The sequence below is a fragment of the Gallinula chloropus genome (assembly GCF_964237585.1).
Source record: "Gallinula chloropus genome assembly, chromosome: 3".
Classification (NCBI taxonomy): Eukaryota; Metazoa; Chordata; class Aves; order Gruiformes; family Rallidae; genus Gallinula; species Gallinula chloropus.
Genome location: NC_140087.1, coordinates 84,826,812 through 84,850,632, shown reverse-complemented (window position 1 = coordinate 84,850,632; position 23,821 = coordinate 84,826,812). Strand labels below are relative to the sequence as shown.

At 41.6% G+C, this 23,821-nt stretch overlaps 1 protein-coding gene across 1 annotated transcript in view; it reads right to left on the bottom strand.

Annotated features, from left to right (window-relative positions):
- Positions 1-11,944, bottom strand: part of PSME4 (proteasome activator subunit 4) — a gene marked incomplete at its 5' end in the record, with an annotated part of 63,387 nt that extends 51,443 nt beyond the window's left edge. Inside the window, 4 exons of the mRNA XM_084261318.1 lie at positions 2,139-2,198; positions 3,645-3,761; positions 4,321-4,461; positions 11,775-11,944. Of these exons, the coding sequence (XP_084117444.1) occupies positions 2,139-2,198; positions 3,645-3,761; positions 4,321-4,461; positions 11,775-11,944 (488 nt within the window). The remainder of the gene's footprint in view (positions 1-2,138; positions 2,199-3,644; positions 3,762-4,320; positions 4,462-11,774) is intronic.
- Between the last annotated feature and the right edge of the window lie 11,877 nt (positions 11,945-23,821).

Below are 23,821 nucleotides of genomic sequence, written 5' to 3'. Positions count from 1 at the left end.
TGCAAAATTCTGTATGTTTTATGCAACAGTGACAGCGTAAACCCATGGCCTCCCCCAGGAATGAAAGTTTTCAGTTTTGTGCTGAGTGACAGCTTCTAAAATGTGCAGAGGGATGGCCAACCATTCATTAAACAAAAATAAGATCAAACTTGATATGAAGCTCATGTAGGTTCTGAGTTACAGTGAATACTGTTCCAGAAAGAGTTAGGAAATAGATCACAGTTGCTGAGGGTAGATAAATAAAGCATAAACCAGCAACCTTACTTAAGAGCATTAAAGATTATCATGAAAAATATTTGTGTGACAAAACAAACAACAGAGCTATCCCCATACTATCACACGCCACTGAAGGAAACTATTACTGAGGGAGAACCTGAAGGACAGAGGAATTTCACAAATCACTTGTTTGTGATCAGAGATCAACAAGTCTTTCAAATTCACAAACTTTCAGTCAGATCTCAGCATTTGTTAGCTGAAGAGAACAAGGCAGAAGATTGGATGTCCCCTCCTGACCTCTGCTCACAGATTCAGAATGGAAGCTAGACAGGGAAACATACCAGCAGACAACTTCATATGTAAGGAAGCTTCCATCTAAGCCACAGTTAAACTATAGCCCAGCTACAGGAGACATTGTGTAAGATTCCCATTTGATAGCTACAATACAGCTGGGGAGAACGAGAGACTGCTGCTTAACATTTTCATCATTGCTTTGAACCAACTCTATCAAAATGTTTTAGCAGTGGTTTCTGTTCCCCTTTCAGTTAGGCTTTCTGCATACTTGTTTGGGCAGAACTGCTCAAAGGTATCTACAGTTACTGCAGTCACAAACGTCCCTCTGCTTCTCCAGCCCTAAGCCTAGGCAGAGATTAACAGGGCACAACAGCAAACAGCTCTGGAGGGAAACCACATGGGCTTGGATCAGCCTCCTGCACTTTGTACTCCCATCCTTGGTCATGCATTCAATGCTGACTGTTTGGATAAGGCAGTAAGAGCTCCATAACTGAGAGATAACGAAGCTGCCTGCACTAGGAAGGTATCTCATACTCATTACTGAAATGACAGCATATTTAATGAGATGAAGGGAAAATTCTCATCCCATTCAGTTTTCTCTGCTTTTATTGTCATCTTGCCACTTGGACATATTAAAACACACCCAACACTACTAGCCCCTATAACTAGCCATCATTTTGCATATGATTAATTTCCTCCTTTGGAAAGGACATGACCTTATTAAACCGGGGTGTTTCCCTCTGCAATTTCAAAGACAAACATGTTTTAGCTAAAGCAACATATAAACTGACACTGTTGGCTCTTATACTATCACAAAGCAGTAAGAGCACAGATTTCAATTTTTCAGGACAGATTCAGGCCTGAAGTGAAATTTTAGCCTTGCAGTAGACGCTCCGTTACAAGAGGTAAAATTAAGACAACAAAAAGCGCCATCAGCTATAGCTCCACAACTTATTTTAGTGAATTTCTAGTTCCAGGGAGCCAAATTCCAATCTCTCATTGGATTAGTACAACTCAAAACCTCTTCCTAAACCCGCCCAAACAAAGCAAACCCCACTGCAATTCCACTTATACCAGCTCTGAATTTATATATATCCCAAGACTCCTGACTTGGGTTTCACTGCAAAAAATCCACTGTGAACTCTTGCAATACAGAAGCTTTGTTCCACATTCGAGAGCTACAAGGCTGTTGCTGGGTGTATTTTCCAGACCCCATTACCTCACTACAAAAGCACTTTCCATGATTTCATCGTTTTTAATAGTAAGGTACACTTGCTGGGTAACATGCACTCCTACATCAATACCGATTCTGTCCACATTCAGACACTGCAGTAATTCAACTGTAAAACTCATCTTTCATTTGATCCCTGAAATACATGTATACGCTGGTTAAATTAGTTAGCATAGAGCCACTTCGTCAGCCACTTCACACACACTACCTCGGACCCCAATTAGGTTTACATACAGTGCGACATTCTCATCAACAGTGGTGTAATGTTAACATCGGTTTCCCAATACAATTATTTATGCAGAAAATGACCCCTGTGTGACAAAGTGTTACAATCTAACAGGACATGCAGAAGATGACACATCGGCCAGAGCTGAACGAAACAAAAAGTCATTCTTACCACCTATGTAATACATTAAGCACAAATGTTTTAGGTGAAGACAAGCCTGGTCGATATGAACTGAATGTAAAAACAAAACAAAACAAAAAAATTAAATTAAAACAGTAGTTAAGCAGCTATAAAGCAAATAATCTCAGCTTTTAAAAATAGCTCGACTTCCACCAAAAAGATACCCCTCAAAATTGATGCCAGAAGAAGAAAAAACCACCATATGACGTATGAGAACGAATCGCACTGCATATTAAGATGGAGGGTGGGCTATCTAAAAGAGCTAATGAGAGCTAAGCATTTCATATGAACCACCTCAGCTGACGGGCTCCTCCTCCCAGTTAACCCCCTCTGCTCCCTGCTACACAAGCTTCCTCACAGTAAACAAACAAGTAACCCCTCGACTTTCCCCCAGAGCATGGTGTGCTGTTTAGGAAGGTACCGGCACACGCATGAAGCAAACCAAGAGAAAAAGGGCTTTTCAATTTTCACTTACCATACTAATGCCTACAATTAGCAAAATAACACAGTTTAGCAAAACAGTACAATTACCAACATCATTTTTCCAGCTATGTAACCAAGAGAGAAATTCAGCATGAGATGCTCCAGAACAAGTTGCAAGGCTACACGATTCCTGTCCATGTCGCTTAGCAGCAGTCAGATCCTTCACTGAGTCAGAAAACAGTGGTACTACTTCAATACACTGGAACAGAAAGCTTTATTTTAAGCCAATTAAGAATTTTAACCTGTGTTTCTTTATGTAAAATTCCAGGTTCAAAAAATATATACATGGAATAAAGTTTGTAACCTGTAACTCATAGAGGAGGACCTCTGCTAACTGGAATTATTGGGAAAATTGTCATTTTGGAAATTTGACAGATGGGAAGGGATTGGCAGCATAAAGGACGTGAAGAAAACAAGTTTTACTTTTTTTTTTAATCAGCAGAATATTTCTAAAATTCTTCACTGGGAAAAAATTGACTTGCCCATTATCCTATCATCACTTTGCAAAAATATATGTATCAATACATATACGCATCAATACCTATATGCATTTCCTATAGAAGGCACATAGCACTTCTGTGTCTGCATGCTGACCCACACCTAGGTTACAGATACTGGGGGTGCCTACAGTGCATATATTTAACAGCACCATTTTAATTCTTCCAAGCCCTTACTGCATTATATAAACAAACAGCAGATATTTAACCGGTTTATTGTTAGAAATTTAAATCCGTAAAACCTTGGGTTACCATCCTAAAATAAGCTGGTGACTCCTGTTCCAGCATATTTAGAAGTGAGCTCAATCATATTCATAAAGAGAAGAACATGATAACAAACACAATTCACTGGCAGAAGGATACACAGGATTTAGCACAGTCTTGCATGCAATTACTGAGATATACTTGATGAAACTATAAGCAGTCAGATGATAGGTATTAAAAGCAAATTTCAAAGTACGTTCAAGCATTACAGGTACTTATGGCCTATATCAAGTGTTTCAGAACTCAAACTTACTTGGGAAACCAATTTAATCCAAGATGTTCAGTTTTGGAGTACAATATTCTTTCCAACATTTCATAAAGCGGTCTCCATGGTAACTCTAAATCATCCCTGGAAAGCAGTTCTTTTTTCCTAGTAGAAAAAAAAAACAAAACACCAAACTAAAAACAAGCACTTTGGGATTAAACATTTACATCAACAGACTGCACATTAGAATAGCCCAGCTCACTGCTCTGAATTATCCTTATCTCCAGCATTTGGCACAAACTGCAGGAAGGTCAGGGAAGGAAAAAAGCCAGCCGTTTGCAGCATTTCTGCATGAACAGAAGCTGTCAAGATCTTCGGAAAAGTCTAAGTGAAATAAACATTGTATGAGGCAGTCTTCATCATCTCCCTACTTGAGATTCAATCTTAACACTTGGCTCTCTGAGATGTTTTCTTTCCCTAATAGGTGAAAAAAAAACACCCTGATGTTCTTTCACTTTCAATCCCAATCCTAAAGCTCTGAAAGGGGTAAGGTGTTTGCATAATGACAACTCTGTTTTAACCAACATCACATACAGGGGAGATTAAGTAAAGTAACCTGGTATGGAACAAACTATTACATTAAAGATGCAACAACATTAAGCAAGTGAAGCGATCAACTACTTGGAGACAAACGTTTTGGTATGCAGCACACATGTGCACTTACTTTAACAGGTTTATCAACAGGCGTGCAAATCCCTGCATCATGCTGATCTCCAGTTTCGGAATTGTTACCAACTCATAGAGCAGTTTGATAAAGAGCACGTGATCTTCTCTGCTAAATTTTCTCCCATATAATCTGATGTATCTACAAACAAAGCACAAGGTGAGTCAGCGGTATTTTTAGACATTTCCATTGTGTTAAAACCTTGGCCAGACTCCAACTGACTTGCGGTTTAATGAAACCAACTAAGACCTGGTTCACAAGTCCAACAAATAAGAACCTGAGGATATACAGCAAAGGAAGACTGACAACTCAAACTACAGAAAGGAAATGAATCACTGTAGACTATCACAAATCCGTAAGCTATTCAAATACCACAAATGCAAGGCTCATGGTCATTCACCTCAAAATGTCCTCACCACTAAATTTACTACCTCCATAACCCCATGTATTTAATTCTCTTTAAAAAAAAAAACAAAACACCAAAGCACAACAGCTGCCACAAGCAGCATTCTGATAGGCCATCCTTTTCAGCTGGGGGGGCACTTTACAGAGACAGGACAGAACGCAGAAGATAATGAAAACCCTCACCAAGTTTCAAGAAAAGTCCAAATCTGGCATCTTCCAGTGAGGACAAACCACCTGTCTGGCTGCTGAGCTTTGCCAGTGCCATATCCTATTGTTATCCCTTATATTTACTACTATAAGAAATACAGATCTATTACAACTAACTCCAGGTGAAGTGCTTGCTACTTTCAAGTTTAGATTAAATAAAGGAATACATTTAAAGTTTTAAAGGATAATTTGCATCAGCAAAACCTATATAAGGTTTTGGTGTAACATTTTGTGTGACACTAGTCTAAATTACTGTTCACCTGGGAAGCACACCTTCCTTTTTATTTTACTGCTCCAACTATTCTTATAGATTCCTAAGGAAGCTTACTAATACACTGACCTCCAAGCAGCCACTGAGACAAAGAAAACAAGGTATGAACCCCTATAAAACAATTTTTTGAGAAGCCTGTTCATCGTTTTTGTTTAAGATTTATTAGAGGCTGTGTTGATTTGTTGCTAAATATACACCAGCTGTGCATCATGGCTTGTTCTGGTAAGGTGAGGAATGCCAGACCTCCCACTGCTTATTTGGTATGCAGGGCAGCAAACGCAGCAGAGTCCTGCACTGGAGCCACCACGTGAGATGATGAGGAAGGAAACCTCTCCAAAGGATGCCTACTTCAAAGTTACAGAGGCCAGGCCATTTTAAAGGCGTCAACACCATTATTCCTTGCTGAGCGGGAGAAGTGACTACTTCAGAATTGAAATTCAGATCCCTCAATAAAAGACACTTGCACGAGGCACACTTCACAGTGACACAAGAGCACATGGGATTTGGATTCAACTGCACAAGTGCTTACTTTCTACTTCCTCACATCCCTTTCCCTCAATTTAAAACAAGATTACCCCTGAACTTTCAGGATGACCCAACAGCTAGTGATCTTACCAAAACAAGTGAGTTCCCTTAAATATACATAAACCAAGTCCCCTTGCTTTTTCCTCACGTCTCTCTTCTCCCAACCTTCCTACAGTTTCTCCTTGAAGAAACAGCTACAGGGCTCCAGCAAGCCAATAATCCTCACTCACAGAAACCCCCCAACAAAACAAATCACCCAAGTCTACAATGCTTCTTTTCTGCTTCCCCTCTCCTTTTTCCATCGATTTCAATGAGGGGGAGGGGGTTTACAGTTGCAAGGCAGTATTTTCACTAGCACTCATTTCAATGAGTTTTATTATTTCAAATACAGAGGCAAACAAAGAAAATAGAGGATAACTCACTCTTCTACCACAGGATCCTAAGTTATCTGTATTGGCCAGAAACACTATCTTCCTATAGAATTACACTATCATCCAGTGAACATCTACACTTTTCACATGCATCAAAGGGACACAGAAAAAGAATCCTCAGGAAAAAAAAAAAAAAAAGGGGTGACCTTTGATTTTGTGAGGCCTAATGGGCACATAAAACTTAATCATACTTCTTCTAATCACAGTATTTCACCTCCTAAAAGCATACGCTGCGTTCCAATGTGAAAGTCCAGAAGCTTTTTTCAAGATAATCGGGGCAATAAACAGGACAAGAAGAGTGTTTGTACTTTCTGTGACAGTACACACCTGGGAAGGAAAACAGCAACACCAAAGGCTCATTTCACTGCAGAACAGAGAGCTCTGGAGTCAAGCCTATTAGTAACTGCCAATTCATTATCCTTTAGATATATGCACTTGCAGGTACTTCTCTACTCTCCTAATACCAGGCCTACAGTAACAAAGAATATCAGTCTCATTTCTTCCTGTATGATTAAGAGAAAAAAAGAAACCACGGAAGCCTGAAAGTAAGTTTTAGGTCCAAAAAAATATACATAAATATACTCTGTCATTCAGCTGATCTCTCTGTGTTGTGATTCAATGAAATGTAATCATGCTGAATAGATTGATGTAGGTGTAGGTTAAAGTGACAACATAATGAATATGTATAGTTAATCTGTATAAATATGAGATATTTGTTTTTAAATGGGCGCACACATTCATAGGAGTGATCCCCTGTGTGCCCAACGCTGCAATAAAGGATACCTGCTTAATAGTCACCTAGGTTATTGAGTTTTGATTCCAGCTTTCTGAGGCATCAGTTGCCATATATAACAAAAAAAAGTTTGGCTGGTTACCTTTCTTGACATTTGCCTACAGCAGTTTTATTATACAAAATGCTGTTTAATTAAGACAAGGGAGGAATAAAGTACATAGAAACATACTGAGCACAAAGATATCGCTATGCCCGAGAAGCAGAACTAGACATCCAAGGGCTCCTGTATTTACAGCTTCTTTATGTTGCAGGGGCAGGGGGGGGAGGAAGATTTTAAAACCATCAATTATTTGTCTTAATCCAGCTACGCATTAAAAAAAGGAGAGACAATAATTACTTCTAGAAAGAGGCTAATCACCTTCTCCTCAAGATTAAATGAGTCAAACGTAACAGCACGAACTGCAGCATTTTCACAATATCCCCCACAAAGGATGAAACATCTAGATTGCTAATTAAAAGAATATAGGCAGAACTTCACAAATCCTGAAGGATGCCTTGGGGCTAATCACAAAGATCCATGCTGTCCATACATATAACTGGTGGCTCTTCAGGATGAAAGAAACATAATTGGGTTATTGGGGAAAAAAATTACATTCTAGAACTAAATTGCTGTAAAACAGGAAATAAGATTTCTTGTATGATAGAAGATAATTCTACACAGATGATTTTGAAAGCTTAATTCCACTTCCCTATTGAATCCACCTTTAAGAAAACTATCTAAGGTTTTATGAGCTCTCCACTTCTACCAGTCAACTAGAGAAAGGATAAATAAGTTGTCCTTCACTGTGCAGGTCCACTGGGTTCTGATTTGGAGTTCAGTTATGTGGAAAGAAAAACCCCAACAAAACTCGCCTGCACAACCTAAAACAAGGGATCAGAAAGTGAAAATCCTGTCTGCAGCTTCATCCTTTCTGCACAGAGTACAGGGTCTCTGGAGACAGAGAAAAAAAGAACCCAGAAGCCGATTCCCTATTGTAAAAGTATTAGGTATCCAATCTCTCACTCCACAATTACAATAGACCTATTTTTAGGAAGTGTACTATCGTATCAAGTGGACATCCTAAATTGCCCTAGAAAGTTGGCTGCTCTGCTACAGTTAAAAATTGCTTTCACTTACAGAGCTCAAAAAAGCACTCCTCTAAATTCCTAGCCATGAATTTTCATTTCCTAACACACAGGACAGGACTATAATTGGTGTAAAACTCAAGTTTGGACAATTGATATGAAAAAACAATGAATCACACTCAATGAGATTCTTTAAATCACCTCATGTGCCTAACATGAAAGCTCACATTTTTCTAATAGAGACAGGGAGATTTTTAGGAAAATCGTTATATGCAATAGGGATTGAAGTACTTCAGCAAAGCCTCACTGAGATGTTTTCATCCTCACTGGAACTTTTGCATCCTGCCATTCTAGTTCATAAGCATTGAGCTGCATTTTCCCCCCACATCTTACGGCAAGACAGTTTAGTGTCTTTTTGTAATAAGCCTACACCTGACAAGTAACAAGCACATTGCATTCCACTGTCAGAACAGAATCCTAGTCCCTCAGCTCCAAAATCTCTACCCTAATGCAGTAGAAGGCACATAAAGACATCTGTGAGCTTCCCAGAATGCAGAGCCAGCTACGCGTGTGGTAACTATTAAGCATTCATATTATACTAATACACGCCTTTCCAGGCTATCTTCTAAAAAATCTACGCCTAAAGTTTCTATGTAAAACCCAAAAGAAGGAAAAATTGAAACAGCAGCCTGAAGACCGTAAAGGAATATGATGCAAGTGCATTTAAGCAAACAATTTCAATGCAACCTGCTTTCTCACCACACACTGTAGCAAGTTATACAACGGAGACTCAGTCATCTTCTTTCACAACCAGATTAGCGCTTTATAAATATGGATTTTATTGGCCAAAGTTGGAGGAAACTCAGGGTAATGATTACAGCTTTCCATGCCAGTCTTTGAGGCAAGTCTTACTTGCATAAGAAGTACCAACAAGTCAGAAGTTATTTAAGTAACTGCACTATTCCTGTCTTCACAGGAGAGAAGGCTCTTTTACCACACCCCACACATGCATCCCAAAGAACCAGTTTGCATCGCTGAAAATGATGCATAAAAGAGTTATGCAAATCAGTTCACAGACATGGTATGTGATAAACTCCCAATTTTGCTCTTTTTTCCCTCCCCGATGGGTTCGCAACATCAGACAGCTGAAACAGCTGCTCTGAAGTAAACTATACACACACATCATGTTTTCAGCTGTGGGGAGTAAAAGAATATAGAATTTAAGGTTCAGCTGTTGTCATGAAATAGTAATCGATACTCAAGTCTTCAATTCATCTTCATTCTTCATCCACGGCAGGGTTTACACAGGTTGTATAAAGCGGTGAGTACCTGAGGAAGTGTAACTGCACAAGTATATAATTCACATGCAGTTCTTTCACTCATTTATGTGGATGTATATATTGCAATGTTTATATTAATATCTGTATCTGTACAAGAAATAGATAGTACACCAGCTTATTTTTAAGCCAAGCCCACTGTTTCCTTCCCTGCCTACGTCCAAATATATTTGTAGTCTTCCAGCATATAATATGCCACAAATATATCTTGAGGCTTACAAGCATCAGACAAGTTGCAAAGACACCAAATAAATTCTAACTTCAAAGATAGCCTGGTTTTGGCTGAGACAGAGTTAATTTTCTTCCTAGTAGCTAGCACAGTGTTTTGCTTTGGATCTGGGATGAGAAAAGCGTTAATACCCACCGCTGGTTTGGTTGTTGCTAAGCAATGTTACCAACTCAAAGCTTTTTCAGCTTCTCTTATTGCCCTGCCAGCAAGGAAGCCAGGGACACACGAGAAGCTGGGAGAGGACACAGCCAGGACAGCTGACCCCACCTGGCCAAAAGGATATTCCACACCATAAGATGCCATGCTTGGCATCTAAACTTGGGGGGACCTGGCCAGGAGTGTGATTGCTGCATCACTCCTCTTATTTCTTCTTTCCTTTGCTGTCCTATTAAACTGTCTCTACCCACAAGCTTTAATTTTGATTCTCCTCCCCATCCCAATGGGGAGGACACCAACAACAGGGAAGGAGCAGCTGCATGGTGCTTAGTTGCCAGCTGGGATTAAACCACAACAAAAGAGTAGGTGGAAAACCACAAATCAGAGCCTCTGACCTTTCTGTGATTCATAAAGTAGCATAGCAGCAGTTTGCAATAGGCTAAATTCACTGCCCTGGAGCCTAAACTAGCAACAGTAATTGCAGTTTACAGAGTAACAAGGTGATCCTAATACAGCCCTGCACATTCTCAAAGGACTCGTATGCCATACTCTGCCAATTCAGCTAAAGCCCATCTTTCTCCTAGTAAGAACTGCTACAGTTTATTGCCACCAGATTAGCATACCAAATTCTATCACAAGCACAAGGGCAACAGGTACCACTGAAATGAGTATGAGCTAGCAGATGGCTGGGGTGGGGGAAAGGGAAACAGTCCTGAACTGGTTCCAAGCAGGTTCAGACTCACAGAACACAAACACGTGAGTCATTTTGCAACCACCAGTGTAATTCTATCTAAGAATGCCTCTTGGCAAACATAAAGACACTTTCATTGCAATACATATGTATCAAACAGATTTGACTGCCAAATATATATTAAACTTCCAATTAATATAAAAAACAAAGTACCTATGCAAGGGGGAAAATTTTAAGTGAAGATCTAAGTTGTGAAAAACATATTTCATCATTTCTAGCAAATAGGAAGCACCATTTCTGAAGGCACATGGTGCATTCAGAAAAAAACATTATAAACGTGCATGGAAACACAGTTTCCTGACTGAAGCTACAGGAGTCATTGTCATATGATGTCATTTTCTGTGCCACAGCATCCAAAATAGCAGCTGATAATAAAAAAGGGATTAAGCAGGCTTTGTAAAATTAACTCAGAGAAACTTATGTTCTACTCGGTGCTATCTACAAAACCACCGTGGTTTTATCTGTACTAAAATCATCTTGCCAGCACACACACCACAACCAACACCAGAAAAAACTACAGCATGCCACAGTACGGGCAAGACACCAAGGGCACCAGCGGCGTTAAGCTAGAGTTTAATCCCGCTATAAAGGAACCAAGGAACAGCCTGCCTCGAGAAAGGCTTCACGCTCCTCCAGCGGGAGTTACGAGGCGCCGCTCTCTCACTCACACAACTCCCCTAAAAAGACAAAAGGCGAAACAGGGAGCGAAGCACGCAGTAAAAACCCCAAACGATCCGACAAAACAGCGAATCCCCAACAACCCGATCGGTAAGACTCAGAAAGCTTCAGAGGCGACAGGCGAGCCCCTGAATACGGAGGCACCTTTGTCCCCGTTTCCTATGCTGAAGCGCTGGCGGGCCTTGTGCAAGACAGGGGCTGACGCCTCACCGCCGGGGAGGCGCGGGGAGACGGCCGGCCCGGCCCACGGAGCTGCCCGGGCTCCGCTGGCGGGGGCCAGCCCTCGGCCCGTAGCCCTCGACAGGGCCGCCCGGTCCCCGGCCGGGATAGGGGGGGGATGGCACAGGGCAGCCGGCGACCACTCGGCTCTGACTAAGCGGCGCAGGGAGGAACCGTTACGAAGCCAGTCTGCCTTCCGCCACGCTCCCCGAGAGCCCCGCGGGAGGGACCAAACCCGGCGCTCTGGCTTCGCGCATTCTCTGCCCGCAGGCCCCGCTCCGGGGCGCCTTCACCTCGGGCGCGACACCGGCCACCCCGTCCCGCCCCGCCGGGAACGCGGCGCCAGCAGCCCCAGGGAAGGGGGGAAAGGCCGTTCCGGGCACTCACGTCGAGAGCTTCCTGGTCCAGAAGAGCCCGCCGGGCCACAGCTCCTGGAGTTGCACGGCCCGGGCCAGGTTGTCTTTGATCTGAGCGAGGAAACGGGCGGCCTCGGCCTCCAGGCGCTCCGCGTAGGGCAGCAGCTTGTTGTAGACGATCTCCTTCTGCGGCGGCGCCATGGCCGGGGCTGCGCTGCTTCGCGCCCCGCCGCCGTCCCAGCTGCGCGCCTAGCCTGGCCCTGCCCGGCCCCGGCGGTCACCCAACGGGGCGAGCCGTGACGACACACCGGGCAGCGGCCGGTAAGCGAGGGAGCGAGCGAACGCCCGCCCCGCTCACTTCCGGCGCGGCGGCGGAAGGCGGGGGCCGAGGGCAGCGCGCAGCGGCGCCCGGCTGTGCCCCGCTGTACCGGGTGCACTCTCCCCGGTTCCTCCACAACCGAGGGGTTTTCCCTGAGGAGCGGCGGGACACACTCGCTCCCTCTGCCCCAGGAGCTAGAGCGGCAGGCAGGCTGGGTGTCGGGGCACCCGGGCGAGCAGAGCAGCGCGACGGGAAGGCTGCGTGTGACTCCTACTCGCGGTCGGGGCTCGCTTGCTGCGGGTGCTTCAAAAGCCCTTTTCATCAAGCTGCCGCCACCCAAAAAGTCAGAGTGAAACTGTTCAACCTTCCAGCTGCTCTCGGGAGCGGAACTTCGGAAGAGTCAGCCTTCAAACACCCCAAAAGCTGAGCGCTCCATCACGATGGAGGTAATTAGTCACGGAGTTTGATAGCAGATTGGGTGGCTGGGTAAGAGGCTTATTTGAAATAATAACGCTAGTCAGTAGAGCGGAGCTCAGCGGTGCCCGGTCCTGCCATTGGCCCGTGGGTGGAGGATAAAGCTTGTGATGGATACGTGATAACGGTGCTAGCAGTACTGATAGCTGTTATCTCCAGCTGTCTCCTAAATATAATTGTTAATTGAATTTTCCCTCAAGAATTACATCCTGGCCATACAACAGCTGCAAACTGATTAGATTTAAAGCTACTGACAAGGGCAAATCCTGTTTTCTGATCTTTATGCTCAAACTAGCCCTGCTTAAAATTAAACCAAAAAAAAGATGGCTAACTAAATGCTGAAACATGCCATGAAGAGAAGGAGTGCAGGGGAAAAGCTAAGGATGGTACACAAAGGGCAAGCTGCTCGTGGATTCTCAAAGGGTGTGTTTAAACACCTTGTTATATACCCTTTGTATCAGGTACCGTTATTGCCAGTCTGCTCCAACAGGAACTCTTCCTGATATATCCACCTGCATGAGCTGTCACACTTTGATTGACAGTCACCAAAAAGTGTTGTAGGTTTCTGTTGACAGAGTACTAATAAATCTGCATGGCATAAATAAGGTTTTCCCAGGTGCCCAGAGGCTCGATGCTACTTCATCCCTCTCCCACCCTGTGTTCCTCTTGTAATGAAAGTGAAAGTCCATGATCGCTACAAGCATACCAAATCACTCCTGCTCCCAAAGGAACGGCTGAGGGTTCTGGGATGGAAAGAGGGTAAAATGCTGTGCTAATTTCCCCCCAGTTGAAGTGCTACAAAGGGTCGAGCCTTTTCAAGCAGACATCAAACACCAAGTTAGTTCCACTTTTCCCACTTTCCCAGACCTGGAACTTTTAATAAAGGAATTATGACAATTTTGGTTTGTCTTTGCTACTTTTGAAATACTTTTCCATTCCTAGAAGATGTTGTATCACATCATCTTGTAGAATATACATATCAACTTCTACATTTATTACAAAATCCTTGGACTTAGCTACAATTTTGATTGCTTTGGATGGTCTTTGTTGATGCCTTTCACAGTGGCTTTACAATTACAATCTACCACCTCATATCCAAGTCACACAAAACAATTTATATGGGAATTTCTGTCCTTTCTGGCCTGAATTAACAATGAAACTTGATTATGGTCAAATTTCTATGGGGACAAGGTACATCTTGTTTTAGTGTTTTGTTGGTGAAAACAGCAATAAGCAAAAGCTGTCCCTAAACACTATGAAATTAATAGTTTTGTCCTAAATTCAGAGAAGGATAAATGGGATAACTGGCCCATAAGCTCTAATAAAAAACCCCTGTATTTAAGGATAAGCGAAAATACATGTGCCCTGAAAATCAAAAATCTTTAAATTACCTATTTTCTGTCACTTACAGGCAATTCTTTCCTACTTAATTGCAACAGCGGTTTGTCCAAGCAGCCATTTCCAATATGAAAAATGTTTATTAGATTTGAAGCATGCAGGGTTTATTTGGACTCTGAGAAAAAAAAAAAAATCAAAATTATAGTCCAATTTTCTGAGATTGAAGTTGGCAGATGCATAAGGAACTTCAAAGCTGCGGTCTGTTGCTTCATAGCTGTATTATTTTAAAAAAATATTAATTCCTTCAGGTTTTGTCCCTTCTAACACAAGCTAAAGCTTGTTTTTTTACACATTTCTAAAGTATTTTGCAACCTGAAGCAGCACCTCTGACCTCAGGGAGCCTCTTTGATGTGAACAAGCCAGCCTCCTCACCCATGACCCTCGTACCTCAGACGTGCCTTCGCCAGAGTGAAACACTTCTTGGGGTGCACAGTGTGTGGTGCCATCAGCACCTCAGGCAGTCGCGTACTAATTCGACCTCCTTGCTCTCAGAAAAGTGATTCCTGTTTGCAGAATCTGAAACAAGGCAAAAAGGAGATTCTGAGCCCAATCCCAATGGCAATACTATGAGTACTCTCAAAGTGCAAGTACTACGTGTGTTTTCTGCATATTAATTTACTAATTACATTTACTAGTTATTAAAAAACTAATAATTTCCCCCCTGTATGCTGGCATTCTACTATTTAAAAGGGGGAAAAAAAAAAGAAACATTTTGCCAAGTGAGTCAAAAATAAATTTGTTCCTGGAGTTTGCAATATGTTTTGGCTGCAGCAGTGTGTAAAAGCACATTTGGTTCTCAAGTCATATGATGAAGGATGAGCTTTCATAACAAGGAATCCGTCTGTGCTACTTGCATCAACAGCTTTTTCCTCTCTTATTAAGTAGGAGGAATATGAATTGAGAGCAACCCAAATATGGTTGCCACCTGGATTTTTTGGCATTACATTTTGAGAGTTGATGAATCCAAGTGCTGTAGTTGTGAAAAAAATATATATAATCTTCCATTCATGATAAATGTTGACTCTGAAGAGTGGCTTAAGTCATGTTGCGCATTGTTCACACGTTCCCTTGTTGGACGGCTCACTGCCTTAGGTCAACTAACACCAGCACTGTCATCAGTATTTAGGAAACTTGTCACTCAACCTTAACTGTGGTTTCTACTAACTAGGCTCTCAAGCAACTACTTCTGTGTAGACGTTTTGCTTAGTGACCCATCTGTCCTTTCCAACCTAAGGTAAAAGTTCATTTTGTGATTTGGTTTTGAGTGACTGACTTCTATATGTGGCCCAATTTGGAATGGAACAACTGGTCCACAAGAACTCAGCATTACCTGTATCATAACTGGCCTGGCCTGTGATCCCCCTCTATCTCAAAGAGCCCTGTTACTAAAATAAAGAGGAATAGCTTGCTTCTTTGATATTGTCAGTGATGAGGATCCTCAGACTTCCTCTCATCCCTGTGTTTCTGAATCAGTCAGTCATCCAAAGCAGGCACTGGAAGATGCCAAAGAGAGTCAAGAAGCTGCTGACATCCTGCCCACCAACTTCCAGACAAGGCAGGAACTTTGTTTCCCTAAGAAGCAGCATCTGTGATGACTAGCTGCAGATCTTTAGACTAACAAGGGCATTTTCACTGCAAGGAGCTGCTCCATCCCTTCAGGATGGGGACAGGAGAAGAGCCTGTAATTACAGCCTGCCGTGAAAGCATTTACTCCCCTGCCCCTGAGAAACTGATTTGCTCTAAAGATTTTGGGTAGTAACAGTTCCTTGTCTGGTATAAACAGTGAAGAGCAGTAATCACAGCTGCTCAGCTCCCTTCTTGCCCCTAGGAACTCAACTGCAGTTATTACTTTCTTGAGAAACAATGCACAAGATGGCAGTAGGATGAGTCCATCTAACCAATCCTCTGAAGTATGAGAATGTGATTTAAATCACTAGTTTTTAGTCAAAGAGAGAGAAAAACACTGGGTTTAAAAATAACATATCTGGGCTGGTTTGCAGCTTGAAAATCCCATCTGGAGAGATGTGACCTCCTTTGCCTTATTAAAGAGAGAAACACTACTCTATTGAGAAAATTGTCACAAGCCAGAGGACTACACTATTGCATAAACTTCAATTTTACAGGAAAAAACCCTATCTACTTGGAGGATTACAGCATCTGAATGAGGTGCGCCAAGGAACTTCAGCTTCCCGTGTAGTATGGGACAAAAATAGGTTCTTCTAAAGCATGATTCAGAATAACTAATTTTAGGTCCCTAAAGTAAGGCTGTCTAAATACTCGGTCGCTTCAAGTTGGATGGGGAGGCGGGTTCAGTATCACCTCGAGCACATGCACTGAACACCAATTCTGTTCTGTTTCTATAATGTCCAGTTAGCAACACATTCTAATACAACTCTTCTCAGTTTAACCTCCACTGAAAAGACACAAAAGGCACTTGTGAAGGGGTTAAGGTGTTAACATGGGCACCTGTATAATTTGTAAAACTTTACTACATGGACAAGGCAACCAAAGATGCACAGCACTGGGTCTTTAAGGTCACTTCTAACCCAGGACATTCTAGGAACTTTGCTGTCTTCCACTTTGCATTCTTGGCGGTTCTTTTTATGAGAGTTCATGCAGTTAAATCTATCCTGAATTAAAACAGTTCACAAGCTGTTATCTTGCCTCCTCTCCTTCCCAGCTAAAGCTAGCGGGCTACCATTCTTACATGGAGGGACAGTCCCTGGTCGTACAAAACCAGGACCAAAATCCTCCTTGGTGAAATAAGAATATCAAAATCAGTTCTCCCTCTCCACTCCCTGGATTTGTCCTCTTCAGGTGTCATATTACTTAAGATTTGGAAAGCAAAGCTGTCTCAAATCCACAGAAGAGAATCTGGCTTTGACAGTGTTTCCTCTACATCTCTAAAACTCCTGAAGATATCTCAGGAAACTATTGTGCCTGCAGGGAGAAAAAGTAATAGACTTGAACCTCATTATAGGAGCTTACTGCTGATTTCTTTGTAAGTTACTCATAACTACTTGGAAAAAAAAATTCCTTGGATACAAAATAAATGCAGCTAGCTTTGAGGAGACATTACTTTTTATTGCTTTCCCTCTTGAGGCACCGAGATGAATTTTTCTATCTCATTGCCTTGCCAAACAGAAACCAGCTGCAGAGGAGCATGTGGTGACAGTGAACTCACAAAGGTCAATTCTAGGGATTTTGCTGTTCTAGGAAATCAAGGAAACACAGTCCCTTGGCAGTCCCTTGCACAGAAACTGCTCACTGTGGGCTCTGCAGTTTCACACAGCTACTCTGTGTGTGCCAAAGCAGAACTGTGGCAGACCTTACCCCAAATGCCCAAGTTGCCAACAGTAGGGTTTTTTTTCAGTGGTAAAAGCATCTGTTGCATCTTCATCTGCGGTTCTTTGGTTTGTCTTTTAATTTCTCTCATTTAAGTCTCCTTCCAACTCTTAGGTTATCCAAGTGGCAAGTATATATGTTTTCTGGGCAGGATTTATCTTTTGAGTTAAGACTGCAAAATACCAACCTGGTTGGTAGTATCCTACTTCACAAGTATGTCCCTTGGCTTCAGTGGGGTAGCACACACAGCAGTGTGCTTCTTCACATGAGAAGATTATAAATATTATCTTTTAGAAAAGCCTTCAAAGCCCATTGGGATATCACTGATAGATGGAACCTGTGAACAGGTACTCTTAATCCAAAAATACCTGCAGTGTCTCCTCTCTTGAGTTAGGCATTAGCTGAAAATGTAAGGTCTTCCATGTCACTCCAGTTAAGAGAAGAAATTGGCAACATCTATTTTAAAAAAAAGTCTAAGGTCTGTTTTCCCAACCCAGGATGAATTAATTAACAGCCAAAAATCTTTATTCAGGTTTTCAACATTGTTTCAAGCAGCATTCATCACAAACAATTGCTGTGTTTATCATGGCCATAGCTCAAGTGGTTGCTCAGGCTTTAACTTGGGTGGACTGTGTACTGTGCTCAACACAAGGATCAGAAATATTTAAATATTTATGAATTCTGGAAAAGAGGAAAGCCCACTTAAATACTCCTTTAAGCAGCAAATCCTTTCTCTCCTGCTAAAGAATTATTTATACTTCGCTTCTGGCTGCATGGCTTTACACACTGCATCTGCACATGAGACTTTGTGGCACATTTCTCAAGCAGCGGCATCTCTCATTGGGTGTTACAGAGACATCCAAAAGATGAACAAACCTCTGAGAGGATCATGTGAAGCGAGCTCAGAGCTATCTAGCATACATTTGGTCTAACACAGCAGTTGGTTATGCTTATATCCTAGTAATGTGGGGATAATAAGTAGGATTGTGTTGGGGCACAATTACAGCAATACAGGTCCCACGGAGTAAAACCAGGATTCAAGGAAATGCAAATTGGTGGGTTATACTGTTGCATCAGGTGTCCCTCAAGAAGAGTTCAAGGTGAAACAATGATTGTAAAGTAACACTTCCTAACAATTCTGGAAATGTAACTGTCAAAAAGGCCACTTAGGATATAAAGAATGTTCTAATTAGGGAACAGAATAGGACTGTAAAAACAGAGAAACCCCAGGGAAAGGGAAAAGTCACACATGCCATGTTGGTATAACGTAACTTGAAGGCTAAGCCCAGTGGAAAACTGAGCCATATTTAGTATAAGTCCAGAGGCTGCCCTTCTGCTGGGCAAAATACCAAGAACTTGGTGAAAGAACTAAGGAAGCTTAGTTTCTCAAAGTGAGAAAGAGAATCTGTCTTAAAGAGCAGAAAAGATAGCTTGTAATCTCAGAAGAGAGCTCTGCAGGACAATACAGTAGGCGTTAACTGTTACTTCCTCAGACAGAGTGATACCACTATCTACAACCCCCATGTGTTTTCTTTTTCAGTAAGACTGCAATGGATGAATACAGAATCTGATTCATGCTTTCTTGGCTTAGCCAAATGCACACTCAGATCCTATAACCCTGCTCTGAATTAATCTGTTTGATGAGACATGGTTGGAAAAATGGTTGCCCTTGGAGATTCCAGCCCTCTTTGTTCAGGAAAGATGAAACAAGGGATTGGTCATCAGCATCTGGAATGGTATCAGCAGGAGGCCTGACAGGCTCTGAAGTTAGAAGAAACCAGGTCGGAGTCACTCTGGTTATCCCCAGCAGATGGAGACCTTGGAAAAGCAGGGCATTTTGAAATGGGGAGTTCGGAAGAAAATGACTTCTGGGCAGCCTCAGGGGTACCAGAGGTAGTATCAAGTATGGACCACTTTCTGATCCCAACAGAATAGCTTGATTTGCTTTAGGTGCCAAACACACCACCACCCACAGCTCATCAGCTGCGGCGCTTACACTGTAGGCTACAAAAATGGCCACACCAGTTGAGACCACCAGCCCTGTGTCCCTAACACTATCACACCTCTGCTAGAAATGTGGGAGAGCATCTTCCAGCCCTCCAGGGCAATGACTGGCCCCATTAACGTTGCTTTGTTCAGTACCTACTTCTCTTTTTCTCATTTTAATTTTTTAAAAACTTAGATGTTTGCCTTTTCTCTCAGTAGAGCTGGGGGGTCTGTGACTTTTTCTCTCTCCAGACCATGCAATCTTTTTTCCCCCCTCCAGGAAAGCTTCCAGTTTCTAAGACTGACAGTCTCTGCTCAGTCAGCCTTTGCTGCGGAAACATGCAAGAACAGTTTCCTGTGACAAGATTAAAACTAAGAACTAAAGACTAAGAACTGGGCATGCATACAACTTTAAACTTCCCCTCTGTATACTCTCCATTTTCTTCAGTTCACAGACAGACATCCTGAGTCACAGGCTATTTATGTTGAGTTTAATAGTGCTAAATTGTTTTTTCATCCCCACATTTATCTGCTTTTAAAACTCATTATGTTTTGGCATAAGTGTTCTGCAGCCTCAATTTCTGATTCATGCACAGTGTGAAAAGTTGTTCCCTTTTGTTTATCACAGACTTGTTACCCGAGTTTTCATACATGAGAAATAACAAGGCCTATTAACCATTTATGATTATCCAGACCTGTGTGGTACCCCTTGCTGGGCAAACTAACTTTCTCTTGTCTCAAGAAGACACAGGAGAGTATTAGTTTATTTATTCTTCCTTCACATGAGGCTGCTCTAGGCTTCAGATCATCATTACTGATTTTCTCTGTTGCTTTTTCTGTTGTTTTAGAGTTGAGGAATGGCTAGAATAAGATATTTGGTAGAGTCATGGTTTGCAGAGGGCCCTGAGGATATTTTCTGTTTTCTTTCCTAACATTCTTTTCCCAAAGATTTTTTCTTGACAGTCACTCAGCATTGCCTTACTTAATCACACTGAATTTAGCCTGACTTTTCAATGCCCAGTCATTTAGTGTAATGAAATGCTCTAGCTCTTCACAGCAGCTTGTGTTTTTACTGCCCAGAGCAATCTAATACAGGATTTTGTCAAAAGCTTTTTAAGAATCCAGAAACACTATGAACCAGATCATCTTTATCTACATAAGCACCAGTTTCTCAAAAGCATTTGAGGTTGTATAAGAATAGATGGAAGTCTGGGTCCAGCAGCAGCCACATTTTTAACCTTTGCATAAGCGTGCCTAGTGACAACAGAAGAGAGGACACGCAAGACCCCACTGTAGGGATCTGTTTCAGGCCTAACATGCCTGAGGTCTTGCCCACTGTATCTAGACAATCAGACATATGATTGTAGAGCTTCATCTCACCTTTGAGGCAAGAAAGCATCTTCTATCATGCAGATTTGCACCAAATCATCACAAGTTAATGTTTCCTAAACATACTCCCTTCATTTGATCAAAGCTGGCCAGGAGATTCATACTTGGGAGAAAGAAATGAGAGGTTGATGGGCAGAAAGACACAATAAATGTCTAAGTATTTCTTCCTCAGGAAAGAATTGTTATTCTTATCAGCTTACTCTCACCAGTAAAAGGTCTTGTACCAGGCAGCTATGAATAGAAAATAGAAGGACCACCTGAAAGTCCATGTATTACAATACAGACTGTATCAATGGATTTATGCCTTTCATGCTTTCTCTAGTCTTCTCTCAGCAAGATGAGCTTATCAACATTTTCATTATTACTACTAATTTATGATTTAATTTTCTAGCAGATAAAACAACTAAATGTACCAATTTAAGGAACTGATCTTATGGGAACTTAAAGTGAATGTTTGGAACAGACTTTTCCAGAGAATGTCTGAATTAGAATGACAATATATACCACCAAATCTATTCCAACCCTCCACTCCACCAACACCAGTTGCTTGGCCATCGCTGGCTGTCAGATACCCCCATAGGAACAGCAGATAGCTCACTTTATCCCTTTCAGCACAAATTGTAACTGAACTTTTGAAGTTACCCAGTTCCAAGAACTGAAGCGGTGATCAATTCAGCGAGACTTGACTGAAGCACCTGATGACACGGGCTGCACTAATATGTTTCAAGGTCCCAAAATCCTGATTAGGGTTTCTCTTTGTTGCTTTTGAGAAGAAATAATGGGCTAATACAGTTAGAGAGAATGAATCAAATAGCTTCACAGAACTGCAAAGCATAATAGCTGCCAATCCACCTCCATTATACACCATTCCTTTACCAACCCACGCTCTTTTGTGCTTCCTTAGATTTTATAGAGCCCTAAATCCTCCACAAAACCTGACATCATTGTTCCAGCAGCAGTGGGAAGGGTGATGTTTAAGTTTCCCCTATTTCAATGGGAATAAAGAACGAACTGTCTTAAACGACCCCATCTCCTCTTCAGTGCAATGCATAAGAAGAGAAAATACAACTATCAACAGCATCTCAGTCAGTGTTTCCCCCAAATTTTAATGTATTACCCATGAATGGATGTTTCTTAAATGAAACATCAGATAAATCTCCTTCTTTCTTATCATACCATGTGACTAAGACCCCTAATATGCTGCTTCTAAATGCAAGAGGATGGCCCAGGCTCCCCTTCCTCACCCAGCCTTAAATCCTTTTGCACTTCCTGACTTTTCCTTTGGAGCTCACTGGTGTCTCCAGAAAAAACCCAGGAAGCAGAGCATTTCAAATTGTTAAATACTAATCCAGGTAAAACCTAGATCACCACGACAACACCAAAAGAGCAGCTGGCTGAATTGAAGCCATTCTGTTTGCATGCAGAATAAACTTTCTCCTGAATAACACCACTTTTACATGTTTGTTAGTTTAGGATCTAATCTAATTTGCATAAAACGCCTAGGTCATGGATTCATAAAATTAAAGTATTATTATGGTTAAATTGTTCCTTTGTTCACAAACTGCTTATAAAGTCGGTACACTCATCTTCAAAAATGAAATTATAAATCCTTGCAGGCATTACAGTGTGTGTGGGGGTGTGTTTGGATTTAATTATCAAGCCAAGACTTAACTGATCCACCATGCCAGCACAGGACTGACACCTAACCCCGAACTGCACCCTCTGATTCTTATGCTTTAGAACTCAATAGTGCAGCTTCCAGTGATGTTTTTGTTCAGAATAGATTTTTTTTTTTGCTCTAGTATAGTACAGTTTGTATTGTCATGTCTTATTTGCCGACACTTTATGATTTAAGGGAACTTTGAACTGATGATGCAAATCCTCAGGGCTGATTTCCTCATACCTTATTTCCTCATTCATTTGTACCTAGCAGTTTAGTTCCTGATTATGTTTTCAGGTTAAAATTTTTACTACTGCTAACAAGAAGAGTTCTCTTACATGAAGATTCTCTTTTCATATATCAGTGAAAATACTTTTTAAAGCTTAATTAAGACTGAAAATTCTGAACTTTGCTTCCATGTGGTTTTGTTAGTAGAGGTTTAGTCGTTCATTGCCATATATCTTTATGTGGAGGAGTGTTAAGCAAACTAAGGACTCTGAGATGGCAATAAAGACATGTTGAAAAACGAACAGAACTTCAGGTTCATCAAAACATTCATAACTATATATGATATCAAACAAAATTATTGATCTGTAAATGGGATCACAAGCCAAAGAACTTTGAGGGTTACTGATTTAACTTGAAAAAGAAAAGCTTGTTTCAGAAGAAGATATAGTTGAGAGATCCTCATGCCCTAGACAGAATCAGGATGCAGCATCCTAGGACTTTACTAAAAGAAGTTGTCTTCCCTGCGATTTGTTGTACAGAAACATTGTTGTTTTGTATGTAGGCTCTCAGGACATCTGCTTGAGGAAGCACAAAGTAACACAAAACCTACACACTATAGGCTAGCCACAGTAAAGCAATGGGCTCACAAATTTCTATCTGTCTCCATCTAACTTATTTTATGTAAGCAGTCCTGGATTTTAGAGCACATGGGGGACAAATTTAGGTCCCATCCACATAAAGTTTGGCAGCAGTGCTGCAACCTGATCTGCACAATCATGACCCTTCCTTGGCACAGTGTTCCACCTGCCTCAGTGGGCCTGCGTGGGTCCTCCCACGTGGGTCAGATTGCCAGGTGCGGGTCTTGCGTTACAAAAGGATCAGGAGACAGGTGTTGTAACCAGGTCACCTGCCTGTGCCACAGGCAAACTGTAGATTCATCTATACTGTAGATTCATCTATACTGTAATTAAACTAGTCAACTAGCAAGCGTTTTAGCAATTGTTTTTGTCCATGCATTATTCATTCAGCAATCTTTCATTTTTATGTTTCTAGGAGTAATCAAATCCTCTTTCAAGACCATGCTGCTTCCTTCAACCATTCTATTAAAGTTTTTCTCTAGGTTACATAGTAACAATTACACTAGAGGTACCTAGATAGCTCAGCCTCAAAGACTTCTTAATATTTATATGCTTGAAATTCAAGTTTTACAGTTTTACAGCACAAAGCATTTTTTATGATGCAGCTAAAGAAACCAGTTTCCTTCCTCCTGTGCTGTTTT